The 20,465-nt window shown below is 38.5% G+C and overlaps 1 protein-coding gene across 2 annotated transcripts in view; it reads left to right on the top strand.

The window, feature by feature from the left end:
- The window catches only part of SMAD1 (SMAD family member 1), a 78,588-nt gene extending 59,995 nt beyond the window's left edge, over positions 1–18,593 (top strand). For both annotated transcript variants that reach the window (XM_027066834.2, XM_053216909.1), the window contains exons 3-7: positions 1,431–1,688; positions 4,213–4,329; positions 7,484–7,705; positions 13,137–13,393; positions 17,224–18,593. In XM_027066834.2, the coding sequence (XP_026922635.1) occupies positions 1,431–1,688; positions 4,213–4,329; positions 7,484–7,705; positions 13,137–13,393; positions 17,224–17,367 (998 nt within the window). In that variant the 3' untranslated portion in view covers positions 17,368–18,593. The remainder of the gene's footprint in view (positions 1–1,430; positions 1,689–4,212; positions 4,330–7,483; positions 7,706–13,136; positions 13,394–17,223) is intronic.
- The last annotated feature ends 1,872 nt before the right edge of the window (positions 18,594–20,465 follow it).

Here is a 20,465-nt window from a genome sequence, read left to right as displayed (position 1 = left end):
CATCGCTGTGCAGAAAAGGAAATACATTTATTATACTAAAAAGACTTGTTTCTAAGGGATCAGCTTAAAGAAACTAGTAGATCTTATTTCTACAGATTAGCAATTTAAGATAATAGCATAAGAGACCATTTAAGACCTTCAGAAACCTATTTTTACTTAAACAGTTTTTAGCTTATGAATAAGTGATAATGCAAGTGTTCATGGCACATTTTCCTGCAAAAATGGTATATATTATAGATAGAGTCCCTGGAAAGTCCTCAAAAATCTACTTAATTCCTAATACCACTAAATATTGTTTCTTTGGGAGAATATATTTTGAGTTCTAACTCCCAACAACAATAGAAGATTTTAAATCTCCTCCTCTCTCCTCCAAGCAGATTTCCAAATGGGTGGTTTTTCTAGCCAAGGCTGTGAGCATAGTAGGGGTTCCAAGGGCCCGTGTTACCGGAGAGGAGGTGTCTGGGGACTATGGTGGGAAGTTGAGGATCTAACCCTGTTAGGGTTTACTACCCAGTCCTTCACTTTGATTAGCAACATAATTTATAGTGGCTTTGCCTCTAGAGGTTTCTGGAGGTTGCAGACCATGCTAATTATTAACTCCTTAGGTACCTAATGGAGCTTTCAGGCATGACTTGAGCTGTTTTCTTTCATTCTCTAGTGGTGTGTATGTTTTTGGCTTTTAAACCTTGAGTATCCAATCAGCAAAATGTGGTTTATATGACCTGTTTCCTCCTTTGCCTGTCAGGCAAAATATGGATTACTGAAAAGTGGGTTAAATGCATGAAGATCATCAGAGAACAGAGTTTTGTGAAGTAGGACGACTTGGACACAACATAAAGTCTGTCCCACAAAACATCATATTTTGTCTAATTAACTACTTTTAATGGCATTTGGATTTTATGCTGCTCACCGTATTTATCCTCTGAACGTTATTTACTGTGCCTTCTTTTGTTTCACAGTGAGTTAATGTGTCCATTTAAAACATTTATGGTGAATAATTCATACCATTCAATAAGTATTAACTCTTAAATGGAACATCTTATCAACCAGGGCTGGAAAAGTGGAATTGTCAGTGGTGGTACATGTTCATAATTGTGCTTTGGTTTTTAGTGAATGAAAACATTAAGAATGGGGAAACCTTGTGGACATTTTTAACATAAAAGGTGTTTCGCAGACTTTCCTTGGGCAGTATGTCAATGCTACAGGTCTGGGACATAAGTCACGGCAGATTCTAAAGAGACCACTTGTTACTGCATTTATTCCTCAGTGAAAAATGGCTCTTCATTTGCATGATGCTTTTGGGTTGGCAGCGGGGCAGGGTTCAGATAATTTGTTGTTACTTACAGATTATGTTTCTACTTCATTGTGATGTGATTACAGATTTTCATCATTTTCATTTTCGTCTCTCTCTTTTCTTCCCCCTTTTCTAGTTCTTCCTCCAGTGCTGGTTCCAAGACACAGTGAATATAATCCTCAGCACAGCCTATTAGCTCAGTTCCGTAACTTAGGACAAAATGAGCCTCACATGCCACTCAACGCAACTTTTCCGGATTCTTTCCAGCAACCCAATAGCCATCCGTTCCCTCACTCCCCCAGCAGCAGCTACCCCAACTCTCCTGGAAGCAGCAGTGGCACCTACCCGCACTCCCCCACCAGCTCAGACCCAGGAAGCCCTTTCCAGATGCCAGGTAGGTCGGAAAGTTCAGTGATGTTCTGGCAAGTGGCCCTGCTGCTGCGGAGTCGGGGGAACTCTGAGCGGACCTGTGCGCAGAGAGCTCTTCGGCTCTGGTATCTGGCACTTGGCTCTCAGACGGGGGTACCGCCCTGGGCGAAGGGAGACCTCACAGTCAAGGAAGCAAATGTCCTGTTTGTCAGGCGCAGATGCTTGAATAAGTTTTATTTCTGATTTTGAAGGGTTTTCGAAACAGCTGCATCCTTCTGGGAGTGGCATAATTGTTACAGTCTTCGCTCTTGATAAAAGAGAGGAAGAGAAAAATAATGTGCTGCGCACATTTGCTGTACGTGAAAAAAAAAACTCCTGTTATAAGTGCAGCCTCAGAAAAAATATTTCCTGAGGGATTACACCCCCCCACACACACTTAATTAAATTCATTTAAGTGGTGATGTAATCCCAAGAAACATATACTTTAGCAACAAAGGAAATGCAACAGAAGTACTGGAGACCATCTGCTTGTTTAACTTAGCAAAGACAAAAACAATTATCCTCCTTTTTTAGACTTAACTGATGGTGTAATGTTTATCAAAATAAATGATTAATTAGGACATTATATTTTTCAAATTATAGGTTAGGAAGCAAGCATCTCACAAAAAATGATGAGTGCCAAACTCCTTGCCAGTAGACCTCAAGGAGGATACTGTAAACAAAGATGTACTTAACATCGATTAACATTTCAAGAAAGGAAAATGGGTGGGCAAGCAGGTTTATTAGGCAACTTGAAATGGGTTTAAGTGAATGGGAATTTGACAACAGGCTGGTTATGTCCTCAAAAATTGAAAAGCGTCCACATTTGATAGTGCTGTCTTTTGTTACTTTTTTTGTTTTCAGCCTTTTATTTTGCATCGTTTTGTTTTGCAATCCAAAACTGCTTAGAACAGGGCAGTGTGGGTGTGTGGGAAGGGCAGGGGAGGGGGAAATATAGATTAGTTTAGAAATCAAACTAAGTATCATCTGGTTATTTCCTATTGCCCCCTCCCTCACCCGGAACTGTTGGGTTTGATAAAGAGGTTAGTGGTGAAGAGATGGTTTCAGAAGCTTGGGAGCAGCAGCAAACCCAGGGTGGGCCCCTGGAGTGAAAAACGGGAAGATTATTGCTTGAGTTTACACTTTGTTCCCGGCTGTCAGGGATTAAGACGCAGGCCAAGCAAAGGTGGTGTGGAAAAAAGCCACCAAGGGTGGGAGGAGGCACTTGTGGGCATAGTAGAGCATCACCCATAGGTAGCTGGTAGCACTTTCTCAGTGCTGCTGGTGCCACAGGCTGTTGAGGACATTTTCACCAGCTCATTTGTGGAAATTTATCGGATTTGGTCTCAGAGGATGCTCTAGGTCTTCATTCCTGGCTGGAAGCAAAGCGGAGTCAGTGTTACAGCTGCAGGGAAGAAGCTGAATTAAAATAAGCTGGAGGAAAGGGTGAAAAAGGCATCCAGATAAGGTCCCCATAGTCCTGTCTTTGTGTCCTGAGTCCTTGCTTGTTAGCTGCTGGATGGTGGAAGTTACTGGGTTGCAATTCAGCTGGAGAGTCAGTCTTTGGAAATCTCTCAAAAGCTGTGAAGGAGCAGCAGTATTAGCTATTTGTGTTCAGCAGTTGCCCTGAGTGATCTGGGCTACTTCTCCAAGTTATTCATGGTTCCCTAAGGTAAAACTTTGTTCCCTGCCCTGTCTGGTGTGCTATATGGGCTCACAATAGCCAGTGAGGAACTTGTTTTTTGATCACAAAGGATTATTTGTGGGGAACCCATACCCCTTATTTTATTTAAGAAAACACAAAAGACCTATATTAGTGTTCTTTGTTTCAAGTCATGTTGTTTGCCTCTTATTGCCAGCTGACTTTGAGCTTTTAGAAGAAACATATGTAAATTCTGAAATAGAAGATGGCTGTGATAAACTGATTTATTTCCTGTTATTCTGCTACTAGGGGTTTTAAAACTAGTGATTATTTAAGCAGGTAGGGGTAAGGTAGTCCTAACAGATTGCTTGAAGTCATGGGAAATTAACAGTTTAAATCCGTAAACTAATTGGCGATAATGAAACTCAGTTGGTAAATTCCTAAAAGGCTGTGGGTTTAAAGTAAGAAACCCTGAAGCTCTTTTTCTTAAGAGATCCTACGTAGCTTTCAAAGGTTTTCCATCCACCAGTGAAACTATGAAATGCAGAGGTCCTCTTAAAGTGGACTGTATGAAAACATGTTTAAATGCTCTCCTGATTGTTTTAAGACAGCATGATCCTGGAAAGGCAGACGACTTCTGGAACTGGCATATAGTGCTTTTCCTCCCCCTGAATCTTCTCTACGGTTGTACAAAATCACGAGATGCCAGTCATTTTCAGGAAGTGGACACCGAGTTCAGTGTCTAGCGTCCATTTTCTGATGAGGTTGAAATGGCAGTTTAATCTCAGGAATTTCACAGAATTTATGTTTTAAGTGTGTGTGGTTATTCAAAGATAAAGAAATCTTTTCTTTTTCTTAAACTTTGTAGCTGATACGCCCCCGCCTGCTTACCTGCCTCCTGAAGACCCCATGACCCAGGATGGCTCCCAGCCAATGGACACAAATATGATGGCACCTTCACTGCCCTCAGAAATCAACAGAGGAGGTAAAATGAATTGCTGTTTATCCCTTTTTAGTGTCTAAAGTTTATCTGTCCAAATGTTACTTTCTCTCACAAATGTTTATTAGTCTGTAAAAAGATAGCTATTGGAGAAAGCACAATAAGAGAAGCTGGATAGAGAGAATTTTTTGGATTACAAGTAACTCTTTTATATGAAGAACAAACACACTGATTTGACTAATGAAGGCCTGTGTATAATTGTGTGGTCATCTGTTTTGAGCACAATACTTAATAATTTTAAATTGGCAATAAAAGAATATTTTTAAGTGAAGGACAAAGGTAGGTATTGAGAAACAGTGAGCATAACTTTACTGAAGTGGGGCTGTCACTGGTGATGTCCAAAATTAGAAGTTCATATAACAAGGCTTCCCAAAGGTTCCTTTGTTGGTAGAGTCTTAGCCCTCATCCATACACAGCTGCAACTGGAAAGAACTACTAACATTTTTTTCTTGCTATATTTACTTGTTTCTAACCTTGTTACAGAAAGGGGTTGGGGCATGTGTTTTTCCTGTTCTCACCTGGAAGAACTTAGAAGCAGAACCTATAAGCAGGTCGGGTCATTCCTTTCCCTTTCTGGTGGAGGATGGGTGTGTTTCGAGGTCTGCGGTGGCTAGCAGGGTAGGCCTAACGGAGCAGAGAACTGAGAGCAGTGAGTGTCAGGAGAATCCCTGAGCACCTGTAGGAAGTCATGACCAAATGGTGAAAGAGAACTGTTCCCAGACAACCTCTCGTGGAGGAAGATGCTTCACTGGTGCACTCAACACGTGGCATGAAACTTCACTGTGTAAATTTTATGCAAATTGAAGTTTTAAGGCAATCTAGTTACTAGGTGTAGGTCTCATTTCATTCTGACTTTATTAAACTTGAGATATCTCAGACTTTGTCCGAGTTGCTTACATCTTTTAAGTTCTTAAAATCTGATGATGAAAGAACCTTTTTTAGATGTGCAGTGTAATAAATTGGAATGTACACCTTCCTATTTTATTTGTTTATTGTTAAAGTTTATTTATTTTGGGGAGGGGAGGAGGAGTAGAGAGAGAGAAGGAGACAGAGGATCTGAATCAGGCTCTGTGCTGTCAGCGTGGAGCCCGATGCGAGGCTCAAACCCACAAACCATGAGATCACGACCTGAGCCAAGGTCTGACGCTCAACTGATTGAGCCACCAGGTGTCCCTGAATGTACACCTTTTTCATCTGTAAAATATTTTTACATCTTTATTGGCTCTGTATCTGATGGTTCCTGATAATCTCTAGAACATCTTCCCAAACATAATTATGAACCAACAGATAAAGCTTCTGGTTGGGGAAAGTGACTTGTGTCTCACACGTCTTTGGAATAGGTATTTGGGGAACAAGGATCGCAGGAGAGAATGGACACAGGACTGCTCTACAGCTATGAGCGTGTGGACCCTGTAGCTATTGTTGTTAAGCCTAAAATGTCTGATTTCAGGAAACAGGCCTTTAAATTGCTTTAAAATTTTTCCTTTAAATAGCTTTTAAAAATTTCCCCATTAGAAATAAGTTCACAGTTAATATCTTCATGAGGAAAGAACGTTGGCCTTTCTGTTACTGTTTTACCTTTGATGGTTTTCCTAAAGCAGGAGTCAGCACACTACAGCCCACAGGCCAATTCAGCCTGCTGCCTGTTTTTTGTAAATAAATTTTTATGGGAACACAGCTATGTCCATTACATATTATCTGTGGCAGTTTTAGCACTACGAGGGCACAGTTGAATAGTTACAGTAGAGACCATATGCCCCACAAAATCTTTCTGGTCTTTTATAGAAAAATGTTGTCATCTTCTGACCTAAATGAGTAGTATTTTGAACAATCCTGATAGCTGATAGAAAGCCTTCTATAATGATGTTACAGTCTTCTTTTAAGATTTAGCATTATGTAAATCACTAAAATTTCATTCTTTGAAATACAGTAAATTGACATGGGATAGTTGCTTAGCAGGGAAGATAGTGTATGCTTGTTTTTGGCTCACCTGATCCAGTATATAGAGCAGCTAATGTGTGTGTGGATTTTTTAAAGGATTGTTCTGTTTTCCTTACCGAATTCTAAAATAAAGTGCATTATGGTATTTGTGGAGGTTGTTGTTAAACGAACACAGAAGTACTTTTTCCTAAACAGTCCAGTTTATGCTTCTAATGTGGATATTCTTTCTCTTTGTACATTTGTATGCTCAGGACCTCATAAACCTCAGATCATTACATATTGGCACAGTGGGCATACGTGGTTTATATTCCTGTAATCTCTAAAGCAGTGGTAAAAGAGGTTTTACTACAGAAGGAACTTATCTTTAGAACCTTTTAGTTGCAAATGTTTAGAAGCATGTTCTGTTTGGAGATTTGTTAGTCTTAAGAGATTTGACTTAACAAGCTGCATCCTGTCAGTAAAGTTGGGTAATTTCCATTGTTGGCCCATTCTGGGAATGGAGAGACAAAACACACCTGCTCTGCATGACTTAAAGCAAATATAAGGAAGTTAGCATGAAATCTGGATGAGAGAGATATGATTCATTCTGTAAAAATGGCCAGCTGGCAAGATTTCTTCCTGAGTTTAAGGACTGGAGCAAAGCTGTGGCTGTGATAGTTATTGGCAGCTTAATGTGAAGTAAGGGAACTTCTTATCAATAATTAGAAACCGATTTTCATTACTTTGAAAAAGTATAGGCCTACTAAGGCTTTGTTGAAAGTCACCCTTTTTCTGCTAGCACCTTTGGCACATTTCCTGTCCCCGATTGTTCTCTTTCCATTTGTTTTTCACTTGCCACTTGTGTTTCTTTGGATGGTGAGCCAGCATCTGTGGTGGGGGTAATTTCCATTTTGGCATATTACGGAGCAAGTGCATATTGTGAGTGTGCAGCAAATGCTGTTGGTATGCTTGCTTAGCTGGCGTTTTGGTTATCTGATAGTAATTGGAGAAAATTATTTTCTGGTTGAAGGAGGACGTCACACTGTGTGAGGTGAGGAGTACCTGTTTCAGAGAGCCTAGAGAAACCGTATACATTCTAATAGCAGTTGCCGTCCCGTACCTGCATTCCAGGGTCCTGAGCCAGTTTGACAACACAGCTTCAGTGTTTGAGAGCCCGAGGCACTCGCTGAGGTGGACTGTAAGGTTTTCTTTCTTACAGATGTTCAGGCGGTCGCTTATGAGGAACCAAAACACTGGTGCTCTATTGTCTACTATGAGCTCAATAATCGTGTGGGTGAAGCGTTCCATGCCTCCTCCACAAGTGTGTTGGTGGATGGTTTCACCGATCCTTCCAACAATAAGAACCGTTTCTGCCTTGGGCTGCTCTCCAACGTTAACCGGAATTCCACTATTGAAAACACCAGGCGGCATATTGGAAAAGGTGAGTTTTCACTTGAACCTCTTTCACATGTGTGTCTGTTGTGCCCCTGTTCCCCTAGAATTGACGCAGTTGTTCCTGGAGCAGCCTACCAGGGCAAACACCGGGTAATAAACACTGGCTCCGGTTTGTAAATAGCTTTTCAGTTTGTATTATCAGGACGCTACTCACTTTTCAGTCAGCAGTGTTTGTGTCCTGCCACCTCATAGGAATTGATATTAACCAGCTGAAATATTGATCTGGGCGGGGGGGCACTCTTCCATCTTGTGTTTTGCTGCAGAATAAAATAGCTGTTAAAGAGTGACTTACAACCTAAAACTAAATGCAAGTTAAAACAAGTAAACCTAATATGTTTCAAATGAGTACCATAACTCACTGGGAAAAATAAAGAAAGAACCAGTCCAGAATAACTTAGGAATATAGTATTTGGCTATGTTTCTTCAGTCTGGGCCAGGTAGGGTAGAGTGCTTGTAAACAAATCCTGAGCTCATTTTAGTAGGCTTTGATTGCTTAGTAGCAGTATGAATAAAAGTTATGGAACTTTTAGTTATAAGATTAAGCAAATGACTGAATGTGGATGTTTCCGGGAGCCTGGATTTTCACTGTGGAGTAAGAAACATACAAGTATGGAAGAGGGCAAAAAATCCACCCTGTGGAGGTATCAAGGTGAAATCATGACTTAATAATACATGTACGTATGTGTGTACACGTGGATGTGTGTGTGTATGCGTATGCATATTTAGATGTGCTCATACGTGCATGTAGTTTCTGATCTGTCTGCTGAAAGGGCCAGCAGGCAAAGATGCCCAGGAGCCATAAACATGTCTGGTTCTCAGCCCATCGTCTCTAACACCATTTCCCACTGAGAGGAGTCAGGACTCCTCAGGGAAAGGGCTGACTCCCAAGTCCAGACCAGGTAGACAGAGTTGAGCCTGGAACATTTTGTTATATCAGAAAGTGAAGAGATGCCAATGAAAGTGATGGGGGCGTGTCACAGGAGCCATCTTGGAGGTGCTTCCCCTGGCCACTTCTGGGACAGTTTGAGTAACAAAATAATGAAGTATGGTCATGGATTTTAAGCCACTGAAAAACCATAGTAATTTATAAGTTCGTGCCAATAATACATAGATAAGGATAAAGAATGAATGGGGAAAGCTGGTTCACAAATGTGCAGTGAGTGCTAGAGTTTGAAAGTCATCATTTTGTAGCCATCAGGCAAGAATCCTCAGTGAATACTAAAGAGAATTTTTTGCAAGAATCAGGATATTTGCATGGTCTTACAGTGTCTCCTCACAGACTGCCTATTAGTAACAAGGGAGAATAGAAATGAGTAGTTATACAGTGGAGACATTGGACAGCATCTTGACTGGGAGATCAAAATTATCGTCACCAGTGAGAGACAGATGGATCCCATATACCACCAGATGTGATGCCCTGAGAAAGAAGTAACATCACCTGTGCAGAATTCCAGTTGAGAATGCAAATCTGAATCTAATCATGGGGAAACTTCAGACAAATCCAAAATGAGGAACATTCTATTAAAAAGGGTGAAGAGGAACTGTTTTCTTCTAAAATATCAATGTCAAGAGACAAAGGTGTGAAATGTTCCAAATTAAAAGAGATTAAAGTGATATGACAGCTAGGTAATAAGCTGACCCTGGGCATGATCTGTGCCAAACAGGAAAAATACCACAGAGGACCTTATTGGGATCAGCAGGCAAAGTTAAAATATGAGTGGTAGATTGGATGAGAGTATTATATCAATGTTACATATACTGGCATTGCTAACTATATTGTCACTATGTAAGAGAGTATGCCTGTTCTTAGGAAATACACACATATATGCATATATACAAATGTCTATCCATCTAAAATCTGTGTCAGAATATATATATGGATGTATATGTGTGTATATGTTTATGTATACATATACACATATGTATGTATATACATATACACATATATGCATATGAGAGTATGTGTGAAAAAAATAGAGGGGAAGGAGGTGCGAATGATAAAAAATATAGAATAAATTGTCACAATAAATGAATCAGGATAGTGGTTACGTGGGTCTTCTTTTGTTTTTCTTGGCTGTTTGTTCTGTTTCTGTACATTTGAAATTGTTTCCAGAGTAAACATTTTTTTTTTAAATGACCTACTATAAAATTTAGAACAGTGGACCAAATTAAGAGGTCATTTAGTAAATGCTTAAAAGGCATTTGAGGTAAAGTTCAATACTCAATCCTGGAAAAAACAAACAAACAAACAAAGAAACAAAATAAACCTCCTAAAACAGGACTTGATAGTTCCTTAATATGATTAAGGGGGAAAAAACCAAATCCTAAACTCCGCATTTAATGATGAAATGCTTGAACCTAGGTTCATAACATATAGATCTCTTTCCATGATCTGTAAACCCTGAAAATTGTACATAAACACAATATTGCATATATTTGGGATCAAGGGAGAAATTTTTCATTAAGTTCTAAAGTTGACCGTTACCCCAAAGTAGTAAAAAGCCATTGCACTCTAGAATATTTCTATTAAAAATTAGGAAGAAAATACAGATTCTGGGAATGCTGATACTTAACATTGTTCCAGATATCTTGACTAGCGTATTCAAATGTAGAATTATTGATAATGGAAATAAGCCAAAATTGTAATTATTGCAGATGATATGATTAATTGATAATATTTTTGGGAGAGATTCTTGAACTGAAGTTAGTAGGTCAAGGGTCTTGATATATTATGCCAATTACTTTCCAGAAAGCTTTTATTAATTTCCACTTATACCATAAGTCTATGGATGAGTGCCTTTCTTCTTTCACCGATGTAGGTATTACTGGCATAGTAATACTCGTGGTCGTTGTGTTTATTCAGAAGTTATGGTTGTTTATCTAGAAACCTTTAAAGAATTTAGTTTTAGAGATTTTATGTCAGTTTTCTTTAATCTGGCAATAACCAGTTAGAAAATATAATGTAGAGGAAAATCATGCTTCTAATATCAACAGAAAACGTAAAATTTTGGAAATAATATGAATGAGCAATACATGAGAATTAGGTAAAGAAAACCAAATTTTACTGAGAGAGAAAATTTAGATATGTAAATAAGCAGTCTGTGTTCCTTAAAGAAAAGGCTTAATATTGTGAGAATATTTTAAGGATATCCTTTCTTCCTAATTCAATTTATGGTTTAAAATGATCCATGCCAGAATCACAATGTGTTATTTTTTGAAAGTCGGAAAATATGATCTGAATATTACCTGGCAGGTTAAACAAGTGAAAATAGCTAATTTTTTTAATGGAAGAGTAAAGAAAAAATTCTTGATGTTAGGTTAATTATGAAACTACAATTAAGTCAGGGTATAGACAAAATGGTAGAATAAATTAAACTCAGACTATGTTGTATTTCAAAATTAATGTATGTTAAGTGAAGCATAACAAATCAGTAGTCTTCTAATGGTCCTGCAGTAACAAAGTTAGTTTTTAGTTGAGGCTGTAGGGAGGAACCCTGACCTCATTTCACATATGCAAATAGATTAGTGAATTGAGGGGTTTTTTTTTTAATGGCAAGCTGGTAAAAAGCAAGAAGAAAAATACATTTTATCGGAGACAGAAATTTTCTAAGCATAAAAAGCAATAGAAAAGATCACAAGAGAATTTGACTACTCAAAGCTTTCAAACTTCTGTAGGTTAAAAAAAACACCAAGAACAAAATTAAAAGACAAAGGACTGATAGAGAAACAAATAGGAAATAAATTATTTATATCTTACTTGCAGCTCATAAAAAAATAATAAAAATATTAGAACCCCAGTAGGATACATAGGTAAGAAATATGAACAGTAAGTTCGTAAGAGAAACACAGATGGCTAATAAACATATGAGAGCATATCCAGTCTCACATGTAAATGAAAACAATATTGTTTTTCAGTGAAAATTTATTTTAATTTATTTGTTTTTGTCTTAAACTCACTCAATACTGGCATGGGCAAAAAGATAAAGGCACTCATATACTGCCGGTAGGGTGTAAATTGATATAAGCATTCTGGAAAGTCGTTTGGCAAAGTGAATCAAGAGCTTTCGATCCAGTGATTTAACTTCCAGGAATCTCTCCTAAGGATATTATCAAAAATTATCCAGAGACATTTATCCTGGCATTGTTACAACAGAAGAAAATTAGTGTCAACACTATGGTCCAGTAACGGGAGAATCGCTAAAGTAAATTGTTGTATCCATATAATCGTGTAGATAACTTTAAATGCTTACTGAGAAAGTTTAGTAATAGAACCAAATACAGCACATCAAACTGTTAACTTTTGCCTCTACATCACTAAACAAGTGATGATATTTTCTTATTCTTTATATTTTGTTTTTCTAAATTTTTGAAAATGAAAATTCCTCATTTTTATAATCAGGAGAAAAAGTAAACACGTGTGTGTACGCACACACACACAGTTTCTCGTGCGTGCACTCTCTCTCTCTCTCTCTCTCTCAAATTGTTTTCTCTACATCAAGCAGGAAAATGGACTTCTGCTCCAGCAGCTATTTAATTGCCACAGAAGTCGTAGACGTTGTGTGTACATGTAAACACAACACATAATATTTTGGATTGGATTGGAGACCGTAGTTTTAGCATTGGCTGAGCCATGCTGGAGTTGCCTGCAAGGTGGATTGTTTAAAGCCACATGGCATGGGACTCTGTTTGCTGCGTGGCCTATAATAATCTCCCTTAATGGTGTAGGGCTTTGTCAGAACGTCTCCTCCCCACCCCCCCACCCCCCACATTTCCTTTTTTTAAAGGCTGGGTAGGATCAATTTCCTACACTCCTGGCACTCTAAGATGTCACAGGAAGAAGTTTGGAGCAGATGGTAGTTCAGGGAGATCAGATTCCACACAGTATGAATTATTTTTATAGTTCCCCCTCACCCCCAGACCTTCATCTTCTAGCTCTCAGCACTACTTCCTCCATGTGGTTTTCTAGCCCTTTTACTTTTGATTCTCCCTTCTCCTACCCTAACATTTTCAAAGAGCTGAGCTACAAAATAAATGCAAGAAAGAGAGCTCATATGATGAGTATATGTAGAATCCAATAATAAAGTCCGGCTTTATTATGCTGTATTTTTAGAGTGAGAATATGCTTTCAATCCATGGCCAAATAGAGCATTAGACTCTTATCAAAATGAACTTGCTGTATCTCGCTACTAATTTTTACGAGACTGTGTTGTTATATTATTTCTTAGAAACCTCTTAGACATACACGTTAACAAAAGGACATTGTATTAGCTAATATGGTTAACTAAGATTTTATCAGCTGTACAAGATTTAGAGAAAAACCAAAGTTTAAATCCATGCGAATTCATATATTGAAGAGACACAGATGCCTTTCAGCTGTGAGAAATAATGAATATGATCCGTCCCTTGTCTTCCTACAGGAGTGCATCTTTACTATGTGGGAGGGGAAGTGTATGCCGAGTGCCTCAGCGACAGCAGCATCTTTGTGCAAAGTCGGAACTGCAACTACCATCATGGATTTCACCCCACTACTGTTTGCAAGATCCCTAGTGGGTGTAGTTTGAAAATTTTTAATAACCAAGAATTTGCTCAGTTATTGGCACAGTCTGTGAACCATGGCTTCGAGACAGTCTATGAGCTCACTAAAATGTGTACTATCCGCATGAGCTTTGTAAAAGTAAGTAAGTCCTCTGCTTAGGCTTTAACATGTTTGCTGTGCTTTCTCGCAGTATATAAATCTATATCCTCTTGATATATGTCCATAGAAGCCAACATTATTACCTAGGCATTTTTTAAACTTTAGTGAGGATGTCAGTTATTAGGATACAATTAGAATACAGGAGTGTTTGTATTTAAATGTCAACAGTGTAGCAGGCTTTAATAACTTTTTCCTCTTCAAATAAGCACTATTTTAGCTACTGTAATACCATAAGAATATGTTTTGTTGTATATTTAACATATATAATTTAAATGCACGATTTTCTTAAAAGATTAATTCAGTAAACACACCCCCCTTCCTTTTCATTCTGCGTTTTTAGTACCTTTATGATGATAACATTTGTTGCTTTTGTTTCAGCAATAAATGAGTGATCTTTTTTAAATAAAAGTTCACCATGCTGGGGTTTATTTGTGATAGGTCAGGTTTTTTTAATGGTTCCAGTAAAACCTCATGATTTTCCTATAATTCAGAAGTTAATAAGACCCTTGCCCAAAGATCAGTAGATACCTTCGTTCTAAGACTGTTGTTAGGGTTGAGGATGGAGAAGGTTAAAGACATTGCTCACAATAATTAATCTCTTTCTCCCTTCTCTTCCACCTCCAAGAAATAAAAAAAATTTTAAGATGTCAAAATTAAATATCAAATATCTGACTAGATTTCATGAGTTGTAACTTATTCTAGTAACTGACTTGTCTCTAAATACTCAAAGATAAATTTTCATCCTCTGTTACCTTGAGAAACAAAACTAATTATATATTTGGGTGAGGCAATCACCTTTTATGTCCTCTCTTCAGAAGCTCACCCAACTTGTTGTGAAACCTGTTTTGTAATGTATGTATTACAGAGGGTAATTTTGGAACCTTACTTTGTTAATCATCCTTTAGATCAAAGATGCCTTTCCCTGAATATCATTTTTTTCTTACTTCTTGAATCATATTAGCAGATTCTGAGTTTTTTCTCCTGGTGTTGGTTTTCTTGAAACATAATTCACCAGTTTTGTGATGTGTGTGTGTGGCTGAGTATGGTACCTTGTTAGTATTAAAGGAGGGTTTTTACCTTTTAAAGAAGTTTACTAATATGCTGTGTACCTATGGGACTGGAAAGATCTTTCTCATGCACTATTAACATTCACGGTTTAATTTTTGACTTTGCATTTGGCTAAAATGAATTTTAAAATGAAGACTCTGACTTGCCAGCGATGTTTTTGTTTGTTGGGGTTTTTTTTTTTTTTTAATTTTTTTTTTTTACAGTTGATTTATTTTGAGGGAGAGAGGGTGCGTGCTCGCACAAGCAGGGAAGAGGCAGAGAGAGAATCCCGAACAGGCTTTGCGCTGTCACCACAGAGCCCAGCTCAGGGCTCTGTCTCACAAACCATGAGATCGTGCCCTGAGCTGAGATCAAGAGTTGGACCCTTAACTGACTGAGCCACTGAGGTGCCCCTTATTTGTTGTTTTATTGGTATTGAGGAAAGAATACCTATTTTTTTTTAATGTTTATTTTTTTTTGAAAGAGAGAGAGAGAGACAAAGTGTGAGCGAGGGAAGGGCAGAGAGAGGGAGACACAGAATCTGAAACAGGCTCCAGGCTCTGAGCTGTCAGCACAGAGCCCGACACAGGCCACGAACCATGAGATCATGACCTCAGCTGAAGTCTGGCATTTAGCCAACTTAGCCACCCAGGTGCCCAAGAATAACTATTAAGAGTCAAGAAACCCAGGTTCTAGTTTTATCTGCCATTTTATTTTATTTTATTTTATTTTATTTTATTTTATTTTATTTTATTTATTTTTTAACATTTATTTATTTTTGAGAGAGCCAGAAAGAGTATGAGTCGGGGGAGGGGCAGAGAGAGAGGGAGACCCAGAATCCAAAGCAGGCTCCAGGCTCTGAGCTGTCAGCATAGAGCCCCACTCAGGGCTCAAACTCCCAAACCGTGACATCATGACAGGAGCTGAAGTCGGACGTTTAACCAACTGAGCCACCCAGGCGCCCCTTAGCTGCCATTTTAACTGTGTGATTAAGGCACAGGGATCTTTTGCCCTTCCTCATGTTCATCTTTAAAATGGGTGGATAGAGTTGGGAACTGTGGTAATCATTACAGAGTTCCCTTGATGAGTCTATTATTCTTGAAGGGCCACTCAAGAAGAATCTATGACTCTACTGCTCCAGTTGGATTTCTCTTCAAACTCATTTCATATTGTTTACCCTGTCACTTTTAATGGTTTTACTTTTATAGATTTTTAATTGTTTACACACAAGTAAAAACAAACTTTACACTAATAAAAAGTGTTTATGATACGAGGATATGCATTAAAAATGTATTGGATTTCATTCATTCAGCAAATATTTTTAGCACTATTCCAGAGCATAAATACAAAGATGAAAAAAAGCACCTTAAAGTTTCTAGCTTCACAAATGCTTACAGCCTAGTATATGCTTAATTATAAAATAACGTGATATATACTGGAATGGAGGGTAATATAAGATATAATAGACATAGCTGGGAAGCTGGATTTGGAAAGCTAAGGGTGAACAAATTTTGTTTTAAAACTCCTGCTGACATGATGAAGGGCAGCTGCTTATCATACATTTGCAACAACAAGTTTGCATAGTGTTTATATGGTCTTGTTCTTTATTAAAACCATAAGGGTTTTATACCTTGCCCTTGCACACTTAGCATCTTAGAGAAATTATATAGGTCATTTTGCTAATTTTAATAGCCAGTCTTTTTGCCATTTTGAAGATGATCATCTTGGACTTTAAAACATACATTTTCTAAATTATTTGCACAGTAAATTCCCCATATATCTGAAAAATCCAAGTCCATTCAGCTGAACACGTATTTCTAGAGCTTCTGCTTTGTGCCAATCACTGTGCTAGATGTTTGAGATGGAGATAAATAAGATCTGATCCCTGCCTTCAAAGAACTTACTGTCTAATGGGGGAAACAGGCACACATACCTTTAAATTTAACATAGCAGTGTATTGATATTTGTACAAATGTATGAATGTATATACATATGCACTTCATATATCACACCTTCTTCCTGAGAGTTCTGATATTTATATGTACTTCTTGACATTCCTGGAGTAGATAGGTATCAGATAAATAGAACCCAGCCTTCTCTGACATTCCTCATGAAACAAGGGTTTATGAGAGCTTTATATTCCATTGCCCACCACACTAGTGAGTTTTTGATCATTGCAGTTGCAAAATTACCTTTGTCTTTTGCAACTTTAGTGTCCCGATTCAGTCATACTGAAGATGTCTGGCAGACTGCCTTCTTGTACAAATGTATAATGGAATCTATTGATTCAAAGCAATGCTTCGGTGTCCATAATAGCTTTCTGGATATGTAGGTGCCTCTGCCCGTTTGCTTAGAGACTGAAAGATCAAGTGCTCTGTGTTGGTAGGAGGACCTTCAGTGGCTGAGGAGGGAAGAAGCAGAAAGTCAGTTTGGCTAACATGACTTTTTCTTTATTTTCTTGATGATAAAAAGTTAAAAGGTGCCTTCATTAAATGAAACAGCCTTATAATATATTTGAAACTTTCATTCCCCGAGACCAGTGCTTCTTAACTTTGATTCTGTGGAGGAAACTTAGGGAGCCTAGAACACACCCATCACCTGAAACTGCCTGCCATACTGTATGTGTTTGTGCACACAAGCATCTGTCTTATGGAAGGCATCTGTGTCTTTAATCAAGAGTGTCTGATTACTTGAATTCTTCTTACTTAAAAAGTTTAATCACAGAGTGAAGCAAGTTAAATGACCTCCACTGTGTCTTCTAGGGTTGGGGAGCAGAATACCACCGCCAGGATGTTACTAGCACCCCCTGCTGGATTGAGATCCACCTGCATGGCCCCCTCCAGTGGCTGGATAAAGTTCTTACTCAGATGGGTTCACCTCACAATCCTATTTCATCTGTGTCTTAAACAGCCTCAGGCTTCTGCCTCTTGAAAACTATTGAGCCTTGCATGTACTTGAAGGATGGATGAGTCAGACACGATCAAGAACTGACAAAGGAGCCTTGATAATACTTGACCTCTGTGACCAACTGTTGGATTCAGAAATTAAAAAAATAAAAAAAACAAAAACCTTGGTAACATACTGTCGATATCAAGAACCTGTTTAGTTTACATTGTAACATTCTATTGTAAAATCAACTAAAATGCATACTTTTAGCAGGACTTCGTGTATAGTTAAAGGAGAGATGGCCAAGCCAGGGACAAATTATCTATTTGGTCCTAAGAGAAATGGTCCTAAGAGATTCTTTTGTGTTTGGCACTTTAAGGTCATCGTTTGGCAGAAGTTTAGCATTAATAGTCTTTCTGAAGTGTGTTTTTATCAGGTTTAGAACCCATGTTGAGTCTTATTTTCATGGGTTTTCATAATGTTTTAAAACTATTTGTTTAGTAATGGGTTTTGTTTGTTTTTTAAGTAAAGTTTAATCTGATGATATACATAGTAATCTTTCTAAAATTGTACGCTGACCATACTGCTGTCAGAATAATATTAGGTATATGCTCTTTGCTAAATATATATGTACAGAATATTTGGAAGTTAAGAATGGATTAGACTAGTGGACTTAGTATTTGAGGGGGTGGGGGAGAGGGAAATGACAACTGCAAATGTAGAATATACTGTAAAAAGTCAGTTTGTGACTTTCAGGAAACAAACTGATGCCTGAATTTTGCTGTGTTTCAATTTTTTAGACATTTTATCCTTTTCTTTTTTGGGGGGGGGGGGGCGCCTTCTATCCCATCCTCTCCAAAAAGCAGTTGTGCAGCTGGTTAATTCATGTAACTGTGAGAGCAAATGAGTAATTCCTGCTACTCTGAAATCGACTGCCTGTATGTCTCAATACCAACCGTATGGAGTGCTTCAATTTAATAAGCAGTTTTTTATGGAGTTTACAGAAACTGGCTTTAATTTTCAAGTGAATTGTTCACCAACTGTTAAATATTTGGAGGATTTAAAGAACATCCCTGTTTAAATCCATTTCAAACTTTTAAGGATTTTTTTTGTACTGTGTTTGGTTTTATTTTTCTTCTGCTAATCTTTTATATTCACTTATGCTCTCGTACATTGAGTACTTTTATTCCAAAACTAGTGGGTTTTCTCTACTGGAAATTTTAAATAAACCTGTCATTATTGCTTACTTTGATTAAAAATTTGTCGTTTCTTTATTTCACTTGCTAGATTTTAGGATCAATCAGATTTACTTCTGAATCTTCGGAGCGATTTCTCTCAAATAATTCTTTGCCAAACATAACAAACTAAGTTACTAATACAGAGACAGGGAAACTGAATCATGAAGAGGGCAGCATCCCTATAAATCAGAAAAGGACGTGTGGAACTTTGGAAATTAAGAAAAAAGGAGCAAAATTTGGAATTTTAGACCTAACCGTATAAACTTGTTTATGTGAGGAATTGCAGCACCAACAGTTCTAGATGGACAACACTCTACAGCATCTCAGCTTCACACAAAAATGCAAGTGTAACGTTGGCCCGGAAGGAGAGCTCAAAACTGCAGCCAGACGGTGTTCTCTTGCCCATCCACCTCCTACGGGAATCCTCTGGCCTCTCTCCCATCCCCCACCCCAACCCCAGACAGTTTGCCCATGAAGGACACAGACTTGAGAAGACTTAGATTCTTCCCTTGGCCACATCGATGCCACCCCTTCTTCTTTTGATACGTCCTTCCCACAGTTGTTTACCATAGCCCCATTTCTGCCCCGAACTGTGACCAAATAGAAACTTCTGCTGCATCTTGCTGTCTCCAAAAACATTGTGCCAGTAGAGAAAGCCCTGGATAGAATACCTATATTAGTGCACACGTTTATGGGCATCTGCTGGGTCACTTAACTTCAGTGAACCTCTGGTCCCTCACTTGTAAAAAGGAGACACTGTTGTTTCCTTATCACAAAGTTGAGGTGAAGCTCTTTTGGAAGAAAAAGGTGTGAAGATGCCCTGGAAACATTACTGCATGTGAGTACGGGAGTCACTGTTAAACCCTCCCCTGTGTGCTATTTTCCCATTTCCCTAAGTCATTCCTTTCACGGGTGATCAGGAGTGATGATGGGGATTAGTGCGATACAATGAAGTTGGAGAAGATGAATAAATTAAAACTATTGAGCTTCAACAACGAAGTGTCGCTGAAAATTGTCCAACAATAAAGAGCCAGGGTCAGGATTTCTCACCCTCTTCCTAGCAGTTAGCTACTTTTTGCTTTCCCCCAGTTCCCACGGCTGCTTGCTGGTACAGTTATGCAAATTGTTAACTGGGTGTAGCACTCTAGTAGGCAGCTTGGAGATAGACTGGGTCAAACTCCAAAATAATCCGGAAGATTGAAACCTACTGGAAGGGGGGACCCTAGGAATTTGCGGCATGGTAAATGAGTCCTTCCTGCTCAAGTGCAATTATTTGTGTTTTTGGTAAAATCTTGATAGAGGTTATTGTCATAGGAGACTATTGAGTCTCCTGGAAGTTTCGGATTAAGGGGGAAAAAAAAGAGCAACTGTTTGGATTACTTTAAATTCAACAAATTCAAACAAAAAGCAATGCGAGCTGTTTCATAGTAGACCTATTTCCTGCCACCAAGAAACCACGAACAGGGATGATTAGAAGTGGAGGGCCTAGAGCTCCTCACTCCCTTGTTTCCGACATCCAGCGAGTTCCTTAAGTTTCCTGCACCTGTTTAATCACCCATAAAATAGAAGCAACAAAGCCTATCTCATGGAGTTACCATGGAAATTAAGTCAATACACGCGAAGCACTTAGAACTTCTCAATAGATATTAATACGACCAATTCACACTGTCTGGGAAAGCAATCAGAAAAGAGTTCAAATCAACAAACATTTGATGAAGACTACATACCTTTAAAATATGTAAGAAGCACGGTGGGGAATCCTGACTGACCTCAGGGAGTATGTAGTCTAGTGATAAGAGAAACCCAACGGAGGAAAGCTAGCAGTTTGTGAAGGCTTCCCACGCCAAGCACTGTGAAGCAGTTTCCACACAAGAACATAA

The sequence above is a fragment of the Acinonyx jubatus genome, chromosome B1, assembly GCF_027475565.1.
Source record: "Acinonyx jubatus isolate Ajub_Pintada_27869175 chromosome B1, VMU_Ajub_asm_v1.0, whole genome shotgun sequence".
Lineage (NCBI taxonomy): Eukaryota > Metazoa > Chordata > Mammalia > Carnivora > Felidae > Acinonyx > Acinonyx jubatus.
The sequence above is the reverse complement of the archived record's forward strand: the minus strand, read 5'-3'. Positions and strand labels throughout refer to the sequence as shown.